General features: G+C 40.4%; 1 protein-coding gene and 1 long non-coding RNA gene across 11 annotated transcripts in view; one reads left to right on the top strand and one right to left on the bottom strand.

Moving 5' to 3' along the window:
- Positions 1–20360, bottom strand: part of LOC140694037 (uncharacterized) — a 333619-nt gene that overhangs the window by 127164 nt on the left and 186095 nt on the right. The gene's annotated exons all lie outside the window — the stretch shown is intronic.
- Positions 1–20360, top strand: part of LOC140694023 (trafficking protein particle complex subunit 9-like) — a 59554-nt gene that overhangs the window by 12084 nt on the left and 27110 nt on the right. For 3 of the 10 annotated variants that reach the window (XM_072957516.1, XM_072957515.1, XM_072957517.1), the window contains exon 2: positions 19736–19859. In XM_072957516.1, coding sequence (XP_072813617.1) covers positions 19736–19859 — 124 coding nt within the window. Of the gene's footprint in view, positions 1–3876; positions 3929–10193; positions 10211–19233; positions 19474–19603; positions 19860–19948; positions 20119–20360 lie in introns of those variants that run through there. The other 7 variants (XR_012069754.1, XR_012069753.1, XR_012069757.1 and 4 more) reach the window with 7 other exon arrangements.

The following is a 20360-nucleotide window of genomic DNA, read 5'->3' as shown; positions in this document are numbered from 1 at the left end:
AATCTGTATCATTCTAGTGAGACAGGGACTAGTTAAATTGCCTTAAGCAGACGACCTTGAAGATTATTTACACAGAATGTGTATTGTTACAACTCCGAATTCATGTTGCCGTGTAACCATCCACTCAGACTTTTAAATTCGTGGGATTCTGACCAGAACCATTAAGTTTAGAAAAATCCACATTGATCATTTTCAGGGAATAAGCTTCTCTATTTAGTGATTAAAGAAAATTTTGATTTTTTTTCTGCACTCTTAACAGGTTTTAAAATATAAAATTTTTATTTGAAATGTCACTTTTTTAATAGAGAGAATTAAGTTCATGCTGTTTTAATATGTAAATAAATGTTTTTGTATTTCAACAAACGTGTTATTTCCTGGCTCTTTGAGAAATATTTTGCAAGATACTTAGATTACCTACTGTTGGAAAAATACAGACTTGACTTTTATGAATATTGGCATAGTACAGATCTGTTGGTTTTTTCTACAGTGCAAGACATGAGGCCTAGGAGAGATTTGCTGCTGATTGCCAGGAGGAAAGATCCAAGATCTCAGTCTCCCCTCCTGTTAAATTAAGTAGCTGGACTGAATTCTTTCCTCTTCTAAGATGAGTTTCCATGAGCCTATGTCTTTTTTTTATATTCAGGAGTATTAGCAATATCATATTAAATACTGAATACCCCTCCCTTCCCCCCGAAGCAAAGTGTAGTGTGTGCTAAATAAGCTTTTAGTTATCTGATTCTCCTTTCTCACCCTACAGGCAATTTTTGTGTTGCACCATTCCAGGCAACCTGGAAGGTCTCTTTAGCGATAGGTGGCTCTATTGCACTTTCTAACGGTCTTAATTTTCCTGTTTGTAAAAGAAGGCTTAAACAAATTTATTTTATTTTGATTTCTTTGCTTAATGCTTCAGAATAGCCCAATGTCCATTATTTCTGTCTACCTGGAAAAATTATTCTGCTTATATCTTAGTTTTATTCTGTCATCTCGCTGTGAACATTTTAGACTTGCTGTGCAAAGAATGGCAAAATCGGACTTTTCTTCCAGTGTTAGAAACCAGTGAGCCGGGATTTTATAAAACAGCTAGAAGCGGCCTCTGGAGAAACTTAAAGGTAAAAAGTGTGTTGAGTTCACTGAGTATTGACCCTGCCGCTGTGTGTTAATTGGTGGTAGGAGATTTGGTGCATATACGAAGGGGTGAAGTGCTTTGACTTGGGTTTGGGTGCACGCGCTGCCACTGAGCCACGTGAGCCTGAGTCAGTTTCTTCTGAGTTTTCCCCTTGCATGTGATTTGGGGATGCTCGTATCTGCTTTGTAGAATTGTGAGAATTAGTAATTATGTAAAGTGTTTACCACAGTGGGTTTGTCAAGAGGGCTCTTAAACTTATAGCTACTGTTTTGTGTGAAGCCATCATTTGAGAGTCTTTGGCAACTACTAAGAAACAGGAAAATAAGAAAAGCTGGTTTTATGTTGAAAGATATTTGAGGAGGTTTCATAATTCCTGTACCTATAATTTAGCATCACCAGAGTCAGAACTGTTACACAGTCGCCATGAACCAACGTTAAGCCACAGAATTTTTTGTTACTTCATATATGTTGGGGCCTCAGGGGATCCAAGTTATACACATGTTGTCTCCAGCAGCCAACTGAGAGATGACACAAAAGACAAGGCAGGTGATAAATGTCTTCTTTGTTACTGATGAAGCCACATTCTCCATGAACTTCAGGGCTGTGGGAAAATGCGTGTCATGATACTGTGTCACAGAATTAGAGACTCACCCTGTCCCAGCTTTCTCTGGGCCACAGCGAGCCTTCCCTTGAGAGGACCTGCCCCTTCATGCACAGGGCTGTCCTGCCATGGATCTGAGCATCCTGGGTGCTTCCAAATGGTGGTCAACACTGGAGGGAAAGGAAGGGTTTCACATGCCCTGTTTGTCTCCCCGGACTCACACATCACTCTGTTAGTGTGATGAGGTCTAGCTGTGGGCCAGAGGTCAGGGGTGTGAAGGGAGAAGTACTCTCTATGGCCCAGAGGAGTGGGAAGAGGCATCCCCTCCTTCAGTTTAAACAGGTGGTGGGATGGAAAAGAAGGGTGCACCCCAAGTGTTTGTAAAAGGAGAAATAAGGATTTTATTTGGGACTTAGTCTAGCCAGGAAACACAGAAGACGATTAGAAAGGAGACTTGTAAACCACTGTATTTTTAAGTTGACATTTGTTGAGAACCAAAAATGTGCTACATTCTTTTCTGAGGGTTTTACAGAAATGAATCGTTCAATCTTCTCAACAAGCGAGTAAGGAAGGTTTGATTGTTATCCCAGGTTTACAGTGTGGAAATTGAGGCACACAGAGGGTAAGTAAGTTTGCCATGGTCACAGAGTTTGTAACTGGCAGAGCTGGTATTTAAACCCTGGCTCTTTGGTTTTGAGGCTCCCAGAGATGGGCTTTGGGTGTTTAGATGTATCTACATCCCTGGATTTCTGTACGTCTGTGCATCAGTTAGCCCAGAAAGGACAGAGAAGAGAGAGTTACACAGGTGCTCAAAGTCGTGTCTCGGCCACTGTCCAAGAAGAGTGCACCGTGATTGCCGTTAATTGTTTTCCAGGCAGAAGATCTGTTTGTATAACAGAAATTTAGTCCATTGAGTTAATCTAGAAACCCTTCCTGCTCTGCTTCTGTCCACGTTTGCCATGTGACTGCCCGGGATTTGGCCGTTGAGGAGAAAATGTACTCATGGTTGAACTCTGATATCGCAGGCTGGTTCATAGTTTCACGTCTTCTGTTACATTAAGTTAAGTTTCTGGTTTTCTTGCATCAATGTCCCATGAGTTTGGTTAATGTGAAACCAGTCCATGGGAGCCCAGGGGTAATGACGGTATAATTTCTTAGAACGTTGTGGCACTTCTAGCCGTGCAGACCTGACTGGAGGATGTCCGCCTTCCTCACTGATTTCCCGCAAGAAAACGGTCGTCTCCAACCCCCGGATATGAGGCTGGGAGCTCTCTGAGTAGGCCAGTCAGAGTCCAAGTCCAGCAATCAGAAAATGATGAAGTACCTGGAAGTGGGTTTAATAGAAGTAAGGGGATTCCAGGTAGTCTGATGTGTTGTTCGAATAATTTGGTGAAAAGCTGTCCACTGTCTGTGGTTAAGCTGCTTCTTTGCTGTTGAAAAGTCTGGATTAGATGAAGGGATTTTAAAAAGCAGAAAGGAGTGATTTCAGGTGGTACATCCACACCGGGCAGATGTGATTGGTGACCGCCTGTGTGAGGCATATAGAGAATCTTACAAACTTCATAAAACAGTTTTAAAAGCTCTGCCATCTGAGTGCACTTCATATGGGGTCCAGTTCATCACTGGTCGTGCTGTGAGGGCAAGTAACTGATGATGGCAGAAAGAATATGGAGGCATCAAAAAGGTCTCAGTCATGTTCCCTCTTTAAAGGATGGGGCACAGTGTAATATATTTGAGCTGGTTTTTCACTGAACAATTTTTAGTGTTTTCTGGGACTCCCCAGTTCCCCAAGGTTCCATGCAGCTGGGTGTCCCCTAAGTGCAGCTCTGTCAGCGCTTGCCCTGGGGTGACGTGGTGTCACGGGGAGCAGGGCAGTCAGCGTCCCCTGCTCCTCCGAGCTCTGTCTCCTCATCCGCAGTGCCGGGTTTCTCATCCGTGTCTACTTAGCAGGGTTGATGAGAATCACACGTGATGGTTATCAGGTGTGATTTGTGGTTGTCTCTGTGATTGGTATATAGTCAATATTTGATAGAAACACTAGTTTTTTTATTGTAATTACAGCTCCTCGATTGCAGTGGTTTTTAGTCTATTTTTTTATAACTATATTCTTATTTTAAATATGACCTTATTTCTATTTATTTTTTTGGAGGTACTGGGGACTGAAGCCAGGACATTGTGCATGCTAAGCAGGTGGTCTACAAGTGAGTAACACCCACCCTCCTTGTCTGCACTTAAAAATAAATATTGCAATACACAAAATAGATCTTAAACACCATCATGGGACCTAGTCTCTGTATAGGCAATTGAACACGTATACTATATCAATAAGAATATATGTTGTTTGGACATACATTTGTGAATCTGTTAATGTGCTTAAAGATGATCACAGCTAGTGATAAACACGAGACTTGGATCCAGTACTTCTTAGGGTCTGTTTTGCCATCAAGGAAAATTACTTTCTACAGAGAAGGCTAATTGGGTCTCTTTGATATTTGGATGGTTTAGCAGATGATCAAGGCTTTCAAAAGCTGACAGTTTTGTATTTTAAACAAACTACAAAGTTATCTTCTAGAAGTTGTAAGTCCTAAGCTTGTGAAGTGCCCAGTAATCCAGGGGGAATATGTCTGTTTCTGTGTGAATGACTGTGTGTGTGATTTCAGGAAGGTAGAAAGAAGTTCCATATAGACTTCTGATATATTTCTCCTCTACTTTAAGATGTAGGCTTATATTTACACAAATAACTTGATATTCTTTTGTCATTTGGCATATTGGTGGAAATAAGTCGTTCTCATACTTATTTCAGAAGGGTTGGGAAGCATGAGCTAAGAAAACGGGAGGAGAAAGAGGCAGGGAGGCACTTCACACTTCATGCATAATATGAGAAACAGTAACTTTTCTTTTCTCTTTTCTTCTAAAGCAAACTGGCACTGAATTGTAACCTGCTATTACTCAGAATTGCTTTTCTGATCAGATACAAGTGCCTCAGATTTTTCAAGGCAACATGAATGATGAAATGTGTTTTAACAGTTATCTTTAAAAGTAGTTTTATTTTTCAAGTAAAAGGCTATAGCCTGTTTTTTCTTCCAGCGTTACACGAAGTTCTCATTGATCCAGGTACATGATTTATGTGCTTAGTTTCTGCGGGTTTTTTTTTTTTTTTTCAGTGCTTGTTTCATTGTGGTGTGAATGAATGTTTAAAATTTCTGGATTTTGATCTTTAGAACATGCTGATTTATCAGAACTTTTAAAAACCTGATTGTTCTTTCATCCTTGTTTGGTGGGGCACCCTATTGGTTACTGTTGTCTGTTAAAGAGGGAAATTCTTCCTCTAGCCTGCAGATCATTAAGTGAATGGTTTGCAGTGTGCCTTTAAATTTCATTGAGTGCGTTGAACATGATTGTCCAGTGAATTTTGAATTGACGCACATTAATGACTTTGTTTCTTTGGCTTTTGCTCCTCTCCACAAGAGTTTGAATTCTCTGTTGCATTTTGTATACGTGTTCTTCACAGGGGAAGAAATTTTGCATTTTTTACAGAGGTGGGTTTTCGTTACCCCTCTGAATGCATTCTGTAATTGATACAACAAAAATCTGTTATTGCGGTGCTTAATTATTTGATAAACTAGTTTTTGGCTTAATAAGAAACAATGACAGAGTGATAATAAAAAATAGGAAAACCTTCCTTCCTTTGAAGAATAAAAATCAGGTGGTGAGGCTCACCCATGCTTTGTGCCAGACACACTTACTCTCATGTCATTGTGTATCATGATTCGGATATGGAGTTGCTTCAGGTTTATAGATTTTTCTTTAAATATTTGTGTTGAATTCTTTCTCGAGGCTGATGTATACTGTTGGGTTTGTTGAAAGTTTAGAAGGGAAACAAATGCGTTTTTTTGGTTTCCGGAGGTCTGAGTTGCTCATGATAAAAAGCTGAGTGTGGGCTGGGAAACAAAGTGACACTCCCTCTCCTCCCAGATGAAATTGATGAACAATGAAATCAATTAATTGTATCGGTATTTGACCAATAGAAGTTAGCGAGACCAAACTGGCTAGTTATGCCCAAAGATAGTACTGAATTCACCTGCAGAATTAAGTGCTTTACCAAGAAGCAGCAGCTTAGAGCAATCAGAAAAATCAGTAAAATGATGAGATATAAAATGATTACAATATCTTTTATTTCTGAAACGTTTCTACGTTAAGTTGTGTGGAGCTAAAATTAAGTTTCAAGCACCAGGAATTAAGAATGTGGGTGGTTCTGTATGATCGTTATTCAGGGATGTGCCTAGACCCTGCTAGAGTGGCTGAAGCTGGCAGGAAAAGGCCTAGAGCCAGGATTTGTCATCCTAGGGTGTCCTCCAAAATGGTTCCATGTGGGAGCCCATGATTGGGTTAAGAAATTTTAACAGACACCAGCCTCCTGTCAACTTTAAGAAGAAAAAAATATGCTTAGTAACTGCTTTTCAAACAAGCGCCTGTGCATCCTCACTGCTGTCTCCTTGCCTTAAAAAGCAGAGACAATGCTTTGCTTGCGAAGTTGAGGTTTTAGATAGCCCTCAGCTTATTGCAAAGCAATGACCTAGGCCCTCAGCTATAAACGCTGGGCTTGTGTACAGTTAGATAGTCTATTATCCCCAAAACAAGGACCTAGCTGCTCTGGTGGTCTGCTGTGTAATTGACATATCTAAAGAATATATCTTACTCCCCTCACCCCATGACTTCCCTAAAGATACACTAAGCCTTTGTACTCATGTTGGATTCTACAATCTCTGTCTGATCCCTTCTTTCCCCAGGTTTCTGTTTACTATCAACACTGTAGCTGTTAATGACTTTTTACTTTGATTATACACAATAAATATGGGAGCATTTGAGATGTTCGTGGATTTGGCTCCCTATTCCCTCTCTATTTCTTGACTATTTCCACAGAGTCTTGAGTAATCATTCCGTGTCGGTAAGACTTCTGCCAGCCAGAACCCACAGTTCCAGGTGAGAACGATGAAGGCTTTATCTCTCCTACCCGAGGGAGAGAGAGAAGAGAATTGAGATATGCTCCCCTAGTGGTCCCTTCCTGCCCCAGGGACACTACAGTTCACCTGCAGCCTTCTGGCCTCTGCTCAGAGGGCCTCTGTCCCAGGACTGACCGCAGCCTTTTCTTCCTTTGTCAACATTTCCTGTGCCTTTCCGAAGTTGGTCTCTTCTCTACAATTCAACCCTGGCAGATGTGATGGTGGTCAGCGTGCTGGTGGGCAGTCACATGGGGACTTCCAGGAGCCATGCTGTTTCCTCAGTCTCTCATTCAGGGTTACAGAACAGTCGAGCCCCGAAGGAAGCCCATTCACTTGAGGTCAACAGAGTATTTCATCACTTTCATTTTATTTTTAAATTTTCAGTGGAGAAATAATTTGTAGCAAACTGTTCCAGGTATTCGGCCGCCTGCTTTCCTCACCACCTTTTCCTTGTTGCCTCTGATGCTTGTTTTAAGAACCAGGTTTCTTCTCTGATCATTTCTAGCAGCTGGGCTTGCTAAAACCTTGATCTGCATTTGAAGCAGAAGGCTTCTTGGTGATGTCAAACTGATTTTCCTATTTCTGAATATTTCGTGAACACTCAGCAACAGTTTCAAGTGAATTTCTCTTGTCCAATTTCGGTTAACACACATTTGCTGATCTCCTGCTTTCATGCTGAGGGCAGTTTCTTCTTCCTGTATTAAAAGTTAGCAATTTGCATTTACTATTTGAAGGTACTGGCCATAGGTTCTTTTTCCTTAACAGTTTTAATACAATTCACCCATTAACATGTGCAGCACTTTTTACTCTATGCCCAGAATTATGCATCTAAGTCAATCTCAGAACATTTTCATCCCCCAACAGGAAGCCCCATATGCACAAGCAGTCATTCCCACTTTCCCCACCCTCCCCCAGCCCCAGGGAGCCACTTTTCTCTCTCTGTGGATTTACCTGTGCTGAACATTTAATGTAAATCGAGTCACTTCATGTAAGTGGAACAGTCTATTGTGACTGACTTCTTTCACACTGAGTAACGTGTTCAATGTTTGACCACGTTGTGGCCTGGGTCAGTACTCTATGCTTTGCTATTGCTGAATAATATTCCACTGTATGGCTGAGACCCTCTGTTTACCCATTCATCACGTGATAGACATTTGGGTTGTTTCTGTTTTTTGACTCTGACTAGTAATGGCGCCGTGAATATTCCTGTAGGGTTTTTATGTGGACATTTGTTTTCAGTTCTCTTACGTGTGTGCCCAGAAAGCAGAATTGCTGGGTCATTCATAAACCAAATGTTCAACTCTCTGAGGACCTGCCAGGCTGTTTTCCAAAGTGGCCACGCTGTGTTACATCCTCACCAGCAAGGGCTGCGTGCTCCGCTTCCTCTGTGTCCTCATTAGTGCTTGTTACACTTTTTTTTTTTATAACCTATTGTAGTGAGTGTGAAGCAGTTTCCCCTAGTGGTTTTGACTTGATTTCCTTTACAGCTAATGATATTGATCACCATTTGATTGTGCTTATTGGCCATTTGTAAATTTTCTTTGAAAAATACATTTTCAGATCCTTTATTCACTTTTTAATTGAGTTTCCTTTTTATTGTTGAGTTCTAGGGGTTTTTTTTTATTTGAAGATACAAATTCCTAATCAGATAAATGATTCTAAAAAGTTTTCTCCTGTCTATTGTTTTTTCACTTTCTGGATGGTGTCCTTTGAAGCAAAGTTTTACATTTTGATGAACTCCAATTTATCTCTGTTTTCTTTGTTCCTTTTGCTTTTGGGGTATTATATAAAATCTGAGGTATTTTATTTAAACTTTTATATATAAAATAACTTAATTCTTAGGACCCATTCTAGCAGACAGGTCCTGTTTTTGTCCCCAGTCTATGGATAAGAGACTGTGATGCAGAAAATTTCACTGACATATCAGTGTCACAGCTCAGTGACAGGGAGCTCAGACCCTCATGTTTGTCCCCAGCATCTGTGCTCTTCACCACCATGCTCCACTTCTTCTTGGAATCGTTATTGAAAAAGTCTTTCCTTTTTTGATTTCTTGTTTGTTTTCTCATTGGGGACCTCATCACCTCATTTTCCTTTCGGATATCAGTGTAGGTTTATTTTAGGTCTCATGTAGGCAGAAGCATTGCTGACATTTAACTTCTTTATTACTCACTCTCCAGTGATGATTGTTGCTAATTGACTTAATCAAGTCATCCTTAAGTCTTTCCTGCTCATGACACTAAAAACAGAGTCATGACTTACAGAATGCTCAAAGAAAAAAGTACTTGAGTGATTTTATTTTTCTAACCAATCAAATAAAAACCACGGTGTTGACACAGATTACAAGCTTTCCAGAATAGGGTCACTGTCTTCCTTGGGTTTCATTTGTTTGGTCACAGTGTCTGGATAGTGCCATGCTGTCCAGCAGTTTTGTTAGGATATGGTGCTCATAAATCATTGTAAGGACAGAATTTTGACAACAGACTGTGTTGTTCATTTCACGAGGGAAAAGATCATATAGAAATACTGCTCAGATCCATTTTAAAATTAAGCTTGGAATTTTGAGAAGAGTTCAAGAAAACATACACAGCTCTTTTTCCCAAATTTTAGATCTGTCTTTGATACATTATGTTTACATAGCAGAGTAACTTATCAACTAGATTTGACAAGAGGAGTGTATTATTGATTATTTGTTTTAGTTGAAATATTCTAACTTTCATAAAGTAATCAGTGCCCATAAATGAACAAATATGTTTGTATTATTTTGCAACATAGGACCAGACTTCGTATGTTTCTATATAATATATATGACTGTGTATTTTAATCTGTCTGTCAGTGTTTTCATAGTTTTTCAGCAATGTTGTAACTTTAGAATTCTTCTGAGAAAATCACCCGCGATTCTAGTGCAGTTTGTACAGTGCATCCTGTCTTTTGCATGGGATTCCACTGTCCCCTCAGTGAGGACTTTCCTCTCCTATTGAGTTAGTAGCAGAGTTAAAGGAACTGTGATTTCTAGGCCTTCGCTTTCCATGTGTTTGCCTTTGGCTGTCAATCACGATTTTCCCTTTCTTGAGTTTTCATTGTTCCATTAGAATTTTTTAAAATAACTATTAATATGTTGCATCGGTCTCCCTAGAAACTTGATTTGTTTGTGCTTTTCAGTTTTCAATTTATGAAACGTGTAAATGCTCTCTTGTTTTTAAGTAGTACTTTTTCACTAGATATTTGTTTATCTCTTAATAGTTAAAATATTTTTTCCCAATGAATGAATCGGTGTGCATGTTTTAAAAGATACCTTACTTTTTATTGTTCTTATTGTAACAGTTATATTCATTTTAGAGAATTTAGAAAATAAGGATAAGCACAATAATAACTTAAAAATGGCATCTAACCTCACCTGGAGATACTGTTGTAAGGTTTGAAATTGAGAATTACAAGTCCTCTCAACTTGTTCTTCTTTTTCAAGTATATTTTGGTTACTGAAACCCTAGAATTCCCATATGAATTGTAGCAGAACTAGACAGTTTCTGCAGTGGAGCCCACTGGGATTGTGATCGAAACCACGTTGTATGTATGAATCGCTCTGGGGAGCATTGCCATCCCAAGAGCGCTGTCTTCTGATCCATGAATGTGCGTGGTGTCTCTGTCCAGGTATTTAGGTCTTCTTTAATTTTTTTCAACAATGTTTTGAGTTTACAGAGCATTATTTTACTTTATTTTTCTTTGCCTTTATACTGAGGACAAGTGTGCAAGGTACCGGGATCAGAAGTGTATTTCAGCCCCGTGACTTGCTGCCACGATGAACGCTGCACTCTTGCTTGGCCCTCTGTAAAATCTTGCACAAAATAGGACGTCAGTAACTGTCTCGAATGAATGATAATATGATTGTTGATTGATGTTTGAGGGTCCTTGTGATGATGTCTTTTTCCCAGCCTTTCCCCTCTTCTGAACTACGCCCTTTCTCTTCCTTTCCTCCAGCCTGGTTTTCAGCCTGCCTGTGGCATTGATTTTCCCTCCCTGAAGATTCTTCCTTTCACTGGTTCAGGATAATGTTACATATGGGCTGTAGAAACATGCTAGATGACAAGAAAGAGCAAGTCCATTTCATGCTAGTATTTTTAGATTGTGTTATTCTTTTTTCGATTGAAATTAAATCAGGCTGACCCCCTGAGCCCTCCCATGAGCTCTTTCCACCTTCCTACAAGTGATACTGCTCTTGTTGCTGCATGTTCCCTGCCCCCAGCCTTGGTTTTGGTGTTGAGTAAGTCACCATCACTGGAGCCCTCTCTTTAAAAGTTGAAGAGAATATTTGCTCCTTCTCTCTCATTGGGGACTTGGATGAAATGAGTTACCAGATAAAGAATGGGCCCCACCTCATTCTGAACCCCGCTCTTTCCGTTCTTTTCTCCAGGGGAAAAGAGTACAATTCAACAGTATAAAGATTGATTGTGAGCTAATGAGATAGACAAGACAACCGATCATTTATTAAATATCCTTTCATGCTAGAAACAAATGTATTATACACACAAACAGCACACAAAGTACGGTAGTACCGTGGTTACAAACGTGGGTCCGAGTTCGAGTCCTGCTCTGGAGTGACCAGTCCTGGGGGATGGAGAAATGGTAGGTTGGCTTAGCCTCTCCAGGACTGGTTTTCTGTCCTGCAGAGACGGGGCTCACTAGGCGTCCCCCCCCGTAGAGGTGCTGTGGGGTGTAAATGATGCGCGTGGGCAGCCCGAGCACAGCTGCTCGTTCCTCGTAAGTGTAGGATCGCATAGCTTTTGCTGTGACGGCTTTATGACCGCCCCGTGTAGACTCTCAGTGCTCCGAAGGGATGCCTTGTGGTTTGGAGATGGGATTCTCACTTCTGTAAATACCCAAGGATAGTGTTATTGGGCCCCGCTGATTTGAATCTCTTCTTTAGAAAATACATAATGTAGATATATTTTTCAAGCATACGTGCTTTTTTTCTTTTACTATTTAAAATTCTACCCTCCCATCTCTTGGTGTGACTTTTCATGGAATCCAGGAAACAGCCCTAAGCTACCTGCCTCTTCACACTTCTCCGTGGTGGTTTCCTTCCCTGATTAGAAGAGGCTTTTGCATAGGAAATTTTATTTGTTCCCTTTTCTTGGAGACTCTCTGTCTGTCTGCCCATCTCTCACCTCTCAATCTGTCCATTTATCGACCCACTGATTCTTCTGACATGTTCCAAAACGCGTTTCAGGCAGCTTACAGAAGAACAGATACCAAATAAACAGGTGAGAAAATGAGGTCAAGTTCATACAGTGAAGCTAGGAGGCGAGTCTTTATGACGGTTGTAGGCGTGAGACACACGCCTCTTCCCTGTGACTTACAAGATGGACAGCAAGAGTGTGCCTAAGGCTCCCAGCAGACACAGGGAAACAGGGTTTGTGGGAGATGCTCATTGACCGTGAAATAAAGAAGTGGCTGAGCTACTTAGGCTTAGAAGAATATTTTGAATGTCTTCCAAAATCAGAGTATTGCATCTTTTCTTTTGTGAGAGTTCTACATATAGTTGGCTACATTCTATACCTGGAAGTTTCTCCAAAACTGCTTCCCACGTGAGTCCCATGGCTCGGGAATGGGGTGGTTCTGCTCATTGACGGGGGTTGGCCAGAAACAGAAAATGAGAGCCTCAAAGGAGCCTGGGATTTGTCAGTTATGTTTTGTCACTGCTGTAGAGTTCAAAAAATGCTTTCACAGTTTCTCTCCATCTGAGGCAGCAGCGTGCTCTCTTCCCAGCATCAGGAGCTCAGGGCCACGGGATGGTGGGGGCTGACTGCACTGCCGTCAAGACAGCTGAGCTAGTCACTGCAGGTGTGGTTCTTTTACATACGGCATTTCATGTTCTTTACTAGAATTTTTCAACAGGAAGTTAATTAACTGAGTTAATTAACATTAAATAAATATGATCTTTGTTGAAAAGACATTTATAGGCAGAATATAAGCTGTGTAGACTTTAAAAACCATTTCATTACTGAAATTTCATTTGGGAAGATACACAGTTTATCTTATATATGCCTCTCTTAAAGTAACAAAGAAACCAGACAGGAAAGGCAGAGGATGGTTTCTGTTCTTCCTCTCGGCTTGCAGGTGCCCTCACGCCCGGTAGCATCAATCCAGACACCAGCACTGACACTGGCCGTGCTCAGAACTACCTCAGCCCTGAAGACACTGCTGACAAATAGAAGGGGGCAGCGCCCTGTTAGAGCTGGTGCTGTCACTCTGTGGGTCCTTATGTAACTGTGTAGTGTTAATCAGGATCGCCCGTTGTACATTGTGTGACGCTGCTGTCTTGTCTCCTACTTACTTGTTTCTCTAATTATTCATGTATTATTCTCCAATGCGTGGTACTACACACCTGAAAATGCTTTTTTCAGATGAAAAAGAATGTGCATTTAAAATAATAAGTCTGAAAAAGGGGGCAAAGTTGCTATCCTGGTCCCACTATTCAAAGATAATAATTAACACGTTAACGTCTTTTTTCTGTTATTTTCTTCAGTGTGTATCACCTCTGTCATAAAAAACCAGAGAGCACTCTGTGCCTGTTTAATGTGTGGACACCTCCATTTTCCATTTGGCTTATTATATGTTTTTCTACAATATTCTATCTCCAATGGAATGATTTTTGATGACCAGTATAGCATTCTGTCTTGTGGAGTCATCGTCCATTTTACTTCGGACTTAAATAAACTTTTAAATTCCAAGTATACTTAACTGAAATACTAAAAAGAGAACTGTGGTGGTACAGGAAGGCCCCTACCTCCCTTCCCCTTATTTCCTGAGAGTAAAAGCTGTTGAAAATTTGGTATATATATTTCATGACCCTTATGCCTATGACATACATATATACACACATATGAGAATTCTATATATACGTGTGTGTATATATGCTTTATTTAAAAATGAGACCATACTATATGTTTTTCTGCTGCTCGCTTTATTCACTCAGGTGTATATCATACACGTCCTCCCACTCCAGACTCACCCAGTCCTTTCAGAAAGAGTGGAGGGTTCTCCTGAAGTGCGGGTGTGGTCTCTTGTCCACGGACACCTTTGGTGGGAGAATGCTGTGGACAAGGCCCTGGACCACGGCGAAACGCTGGCTCCCTCAGTGCTCGCAGGTCGCTGTGATTTACCGCATCATTGTCTTGATGGTGGACACTTAAGTTTTCTCCATTTTCCACTGTCAGAAAGGATGTTTGACTGGCATCCTTCTTGTACAGAAATTCCTATGATTTTGTATGTGTATTCCTTTAGTTAAGGCTTCTGGAAATTTAGTCCCTGGATGTGACATTTACATTCATCACAGACTCCTTTCAAGTGACTCTAGAAATTCCTTCTCCAGTGGGGGATGAAAAGATGTACAATTACTTATGTAACCAATTCTCTATTGCTGGATATGATTTCACTTCAGTTTTTCTTCCCACCATTGTAAACAGTGCTGTGTAAATGCCCTGATGGGTACATCTTTTTGGACTGAATTTTTTTTTTCCTAAAGGAAACAATTCCTAGAAGTGGTGTTGAGTCAGTGTGTACGTAAGTTTTTCAGAGTTTACATATCCATTGACATGTCGTCCTCCGAAAATGTCACTCATGGTTTGTTCTCCCACAAATGGACACTAGCTAGAATATGTATTAAAAATATTTGCCAATATGATGAGCAAAAGTGCTTTTTCATTGTTTTAGTTTGCATTTGATGACCAATGAGGTATTGAGCATTTTTTACTCATTAGCCATTTGACTTTTTTAAAATTAATGATACCTTTTTTTCCATTGCACACATTTAAGTGAAGGAGCTTCTTGTTGCTTTGTGACAGCTCTCTGTATGTTATGAACATTAACCCCTTGTCTTCATCAACATGTATCACAGAGCTTTTTCTTATCATTTCTTGCCTTTCATTTTGTTCAGGAGGTTTTTTATTTTGGTTGTGTCTCAAAATATTCATATGATAGTAAATGTCTTCCTTATGGGTTTTATCTTTGACATTATTCTTAGAAATAATTTCTTATAATGGAATAAATTTCTTCTGTAGGTTTTTTTTAATCTCTAACATGGAGATGATAATAGTACTTGTTAATGTAAGGGTAAGTTGAGTTGATAAGAGCAAAGTGTTGTATTTGCTGTTATTAGTACTTTTTAATATTTATATCACTGTCTGTAATTTATCTTCTGCTCCTTATGACAGGAATAGGATTTATTCTTTCCAGGTGATTCTCTGATTGTCCCAGGACAATTATTGAAGTCATACTTTTCTCTTTGATTTGAAATCCCACCTGTACAAAATACTTATGTACACTAGAGTCTCTTTTTGAGCTCATGGTTCCTTTCTGTCAATCTGCCTTTCTTACTCCAGCACCATATGTTATATATTGTAAAAATTTATTTAATAATTGGCAGTCTGAATTTTTTTTGATTATTTTATTCCATCCTAAATTTTCTTGTCTAGAATTATGACTTTATTATTCCTGAAGAATTCCAAAATATTTTGTTCAAGTTAAAAAAAAATCAGAATGGCGTTTTCATGGGAATTTTTAGTAAGTTTTGAATTATTCTAATGAGAACTTACATCTTTACAAAACTGCCTTCCTCCATGCAATTTGTTGATGTCTCTACATTCACAACTCTTACTTTACCCCTCAGTAGAATCCTGAAGTTTCTCCATTTAGAACATGGCCATTATTTTTGAATTTATTCCAGATTATTGTTTATGTTTTTGTCAATTTTGTGAGAAATTTTTGCTATTATATTTTTAAATGCTTAAATCTGACATTTAGAAAGGAAGATTAGATTTGTAAATACTCACTTTGTAACTTGTCATTTAAAATTGTAAGTATTAAGTACTTGTTCCAGAATCCTTTCTTTTCTGTTTTTAAAAATTTGTGTCCAAGGTTCTCAAAATGGTCTTAGCTAAGTGGTATAGGTGGGGAGACAAATGGAGAGAGGTTGTGAGGCTCATGTACAAACTGTGAGCAGTTTCATGGCTACCTTTAGGCTGGAGAAGCCACAGAAGAGACCAGATTAGACCAGGGATGGCTTTGTATGCACTTGAAAGCCAGCTTTCCTGCCTGTATGGTGAAGCCTGGTGGGCGTGGCAGGTAGATGATCAAGGTTTGATCAAGGTCATTGGCTGCACAGAGCGCTGTGTCTGTGAGAACTGGTGACCATTGCCATGGGAAATGCTTGGTGCCAGGAACACTGCAGAGGAGCTGGGGAGCCTGTGTGTTAAGGATTTTCCAGTCCTGGGAGTGGGAAGCTCAGACTGCATTCAGATCTGAGTTTGAATTCATCCTCTTTAGTTTACTGGTCCTCTGACTTTTGTCAAGTTATACATCCTGTTTGAACTCCTGTCTCTCAAAACAGGAGAATTACGGCCTGCTGCTAGAGTGTTTGATCAGGGTAAATGATTTGTGTCTATAAGATGCCACGTACAGTCACAAGCTCAGTAAGAATTGGGCTGTCGCTTCTTCTTCTGCAACTCAGTGCTCGATAAGTCATCAGGGGAAAGCGAGTCCCTAATTTATATGTGGTGCAAGGAAGAACAAAACTAACGTCTTGCCTTTCCCTGGCAGTATTCTTACTTCTTTGCTTCATGTACCTCTTTCCTCCTTTACTCTTCTCTTTCACCTCCTCCACCAACTTCCTGAGAATCTCTCAGAACACCAGATCCAAATTACTTTAAATGTTGGCTCATCCCCATGAAATGACAGTGACAAAAAAAGCTGTACACATCCCAGACTTGATTGTATTTGATTTACACACACACACGTACACACACACACACACACACACACACACACATCAGGCTACCTCCCATTTGCTGAGGGAGAAGGACCACTTTTTCTGAGTTTTCATTTACTGAGCGTGAGAGCAAAGTCTCTTGAGCAGAATTTCGCCTGGCTTCGTGCATGGTTTTTTAAATTGGATTTCTGCTTTGTGTCCATAGAAATATTCTCCTCTTAGAAGAGAGGAAGTGGAGACATAGATATTCTGCTGAGATATTGGTGTCATCATATTTGAGTTTTAAGGGACTTAAGACAGCATAGAGTCGTAACTTTTTATGGGTGAGAATCCATGATGGTGTAACTTGGACAAGAACCTGGGTCTCCTGCCATCGTGTCCACGCGGGTGAAGAGGCAACTGGTTGGGGGATGGCAGGGATCCTTCTTGCTTGAGTTCCAGGGTCTTGTTAGTTTTCATTGCTCAGCTGCCTTTAGTTTATGTTCATGTGCCCTCTCATGGAAAGGTCACTCTGTACTGATAGACTGAGTTTCTAATCAGCAAAAAGCTCTGGACCCACTCATATTTTCCAGAGTTTTTCTTCTAACCTGCTGACACTTTATATAAATGAGACCTAACAAACCACTGGATATAAAATCCTTATTGTTATTGTTTTCCCTCAAGTTCCATAGGAATGGGGTGCTGTCTCAGGCTGTCTAAGGCTAGATCTGAACAAATATAGGGTGATAGGCTGTGCTGCTGGACCCTCCCCAGTCGAAATCGTTTTCCACCTTAGTTTTTAGAATGAGGCAGATGAGTTCAAATCTTGTCTTTACCAGTTATTAGCTTTGTGACCTTGGAGAAGTAACTTTACTTTTTTGAGTTCCAATTTTCTTTATCTGTAAATAAGTTCTGTATTTATTTTATGGTTTTTGTTTTAGAATTGATGAGCTAATTCCCTCATTTATACCTAAAGTACTTATCGCGTGGTTGTATGATGGTTCCTTGGTAGTTGATTACTAAGGCACTCGGCAGTGAGAAAGGGGGTGGGGCCCCCTGGATCAAAGAGCTTATATTCCAGGATATGGTTGTAAAAGACTGGAGTGCAGTGGATTTTTAGTAAATGTCCATTCCTTTCCTAATCCCCATTGATTGTGTATATATCTTTATACTAATTTACGAACAATTTGTTTTTGTAATTTAAATCTTTGTAGTATTTAAAGAATGTAACTATAACAAAAATACGTGAAATAAAATGATTTGACTATTATTTTCCTTTCAATAGGCAAAACAAAATAAAATAGAAAAGAAAAGAAAAAGTATTGAAGGAGTAGAAATAATTTTATTTCCATGGAATTAACTCCCTATATTATATTTTTCCGTTGTGTTGTTAAACAGCATATAAAATTGACAGGTTGTGACTTCAGTGTTGATAGCTAGGTGAGTAAACTTTCTTTTTGTGGTTGTCTTTGATGAATTATTTGCACTAGATCATAAATGATGTACATGTTACATATTGGAAACAAGGAAACAGTGGATAAATACTACCTCCAATGCACTCATTTTGTTACCGAGTCCAAACTCGTTCTGCTTGCCACATGACAGGCCAATAAACTGGGAAATGAGGAGTTGGAGCAAGGAATAGTGACTTTACTTGCAACGCTGGCAGACCCAGAAAACGGCAGACTGATATCCTCGAGATCCATCTTCCCCAAGTCAGAATTCAATCTCCTTTTATAATAAAAAGGGGCTGGGTTGTGGTTGATTGTTGCATACTTCTTGCTGCATGAATTGTTTGTCCTCTGAATCCGCTGTTCTTGCAGATGTCCATGTGGATCAAATCATGGTGCCCCTATAAAACCTCCAAAAAAACAAAGGTTATTCTCTATTTTGCAACATGCCATCTCTACAGAAGTGCAGATGAGCTAACATTTTTAAAGATCAGGGCCAAGAGAATAGGCTTTCCTGTAGATTTCAGGCTAAAGGCAACTTTCTTTTACAAATGGTGCAGATCTACCAAGTCTGAGCCTAGAAAACAGGGCACAGGTTTAAAGCCAAAGGAATAGATCAAACATAGGGTCAAAATTGTTCTTTTTTATTACAATTCCCTTTTCAGCTTCATAGATAATTTTAGTAAGAAACATGAGCAATTTTGTATTTTTGCTTCTTAATAACCGATAAGTGGGCCAACAATATTTTTGTGAGCAGGGATGCTGTGCGGGCCCTGGTGTGACAGCAAACTCTTGTTGGGGTGGCCAACCCTGCAACATGTCTGATGCCCCGTGAGTGTTGGTGAGGGTCCCCCTAGACAGGGGCTCTCTTCAGGAACCAGCATATGGGCATTGTCCTCTGGAGACTTCTTTTTCGGCTGCAGGAAATTTTTTCAGATACTGTGATTGAAAAATCACTCCAGCTGGGGATAGTTAGGGGAAAAAGGAAAAGGAAAAGTGTTTGAGTAGAGTAGAAGAGTAGGACATAAGATCACGGATCCTGAGTACTTGGCAGCGGGACCTCGGGAGAGAGGGGAGCACAGGTGGTGAGGGGCCTGGCTCCGGAACCAGCTCCTGTACCTGTCCCCGCGCCCAAGCCACATAGGTTTTAATTGACCTGGGCCACCTCTCTGGGCTGGATGTCACCCTGGGCAGAACCTTGAGAATCGAAGGTAAGGGGTGGGCAGCACTCACCTAGGGGGTCACTGAGGACTTCGTTCAAGTCCACAGTGCCTTTCTGGTCATGTGTCTTCACTTGTCCTTTATCTCAGGATCTGAGGAGGAGGAACAAGGAACTCAGGGAAGGATCCAGGAAGATATCCGACTGTGTTAAGAGAGGACAGAAAATGTGAAACGGGGAGTGAGGACACTTGCAGCAAAGTAAAATGACTTCACAACTATTACTTCAGAGCTGCAGGTGTAAGAGAGCCTAAGCCTGTCTCAGAGTGCAGAGGACAAGCGGAAAGGAATGGCAAAATTTCCACTGACAATTGAAATTTTGTTAAATAGCCTGCTACAGTTGTTTGCATCACTTGAATGAATGCAGGCATATTTCTTTGGACAATTACAAGTTCACTCAAACCCACCAGCCCCTCTTGCCCCCATCAGGGATGGGCTTTCTCAAGCACAGTGCCCCTCCTGCTTGGGTGGAAAACGCTGCGTGTCCTCGCCTGGGGCCGGGCTGCTGCAGGGCACTGAGTCCCCGAGGCACGGCCTGTGATACACGACTGGAACATCTCTGCTCTTGACTGGGGGCCTCCGTTTCCCCTGCAGTGTAAGAATGCCGGTGACTGAGTTAGAAGCATGCTTCCAAGCTGTCCGTGTCCTCGGCATCCAGAAGCGGAGCCTGGAAGCTTCCGAGTTTCTCCAGGATGCGGTCTACTTTCACCTTCGGCAGGTGAGTGCATGTCCTTACACAAGTGGAGGAATTACTGCACTTTTCCTGGAAATTTCTCACCACTAGTCCATCTGATTTATCTGTGCTAGGATTCAGTATGGCCTGCTAAAGAATCTGGAGTGAGATCATGAAACCCTGATGAAGAGGATTATTTATTTCATTTCTCTATATGATAGTCTTTTACTTTTAAAATTCAGAATGATTCTTTCAGGAAATTTTGGTGGGGTTGGAGAATCAACTTTGCTGTTAACATCTTTGCTACCTGTTGCTTTATGCCTCTCACCTGTCTTCTGTCACTTGTGAGGCAGTTTCATTTGTGATTCTGCCCAGGTTGTTCATGTTATAAAATATAAATTCTATAAAAGTACAGTCTCTTTTACTCCGAAGACATTCCACAAATACTCCTTTAATCTGGGTGTGGCTTTAAGAAGACAGAATCATTAGAACATATAATTGCAAGTTGCTAGTGCAAAATCCCCAAATCAATAGTCTAGCTAAACA

Source organism: Vicugna pacos, unplaced genomic scaffold (assembly GCF_048564905.1).
Source record: "Vicugna pacos unplaced genomic scaffold, VicPac4 scaffold_20, whole genome shotgun sequence".
Lineage (NCBI taxonomy): Eukaryota > Metazoa > Chordata > Mammalia > Artiodactyla > Camelidae > Vicugna > Vicugna pacos.
The sequence above is the reverse complement of the archived record's forward strand: the minus strand, read 5'-3'. Positions and strand labels throughout refer to the sequence as shown.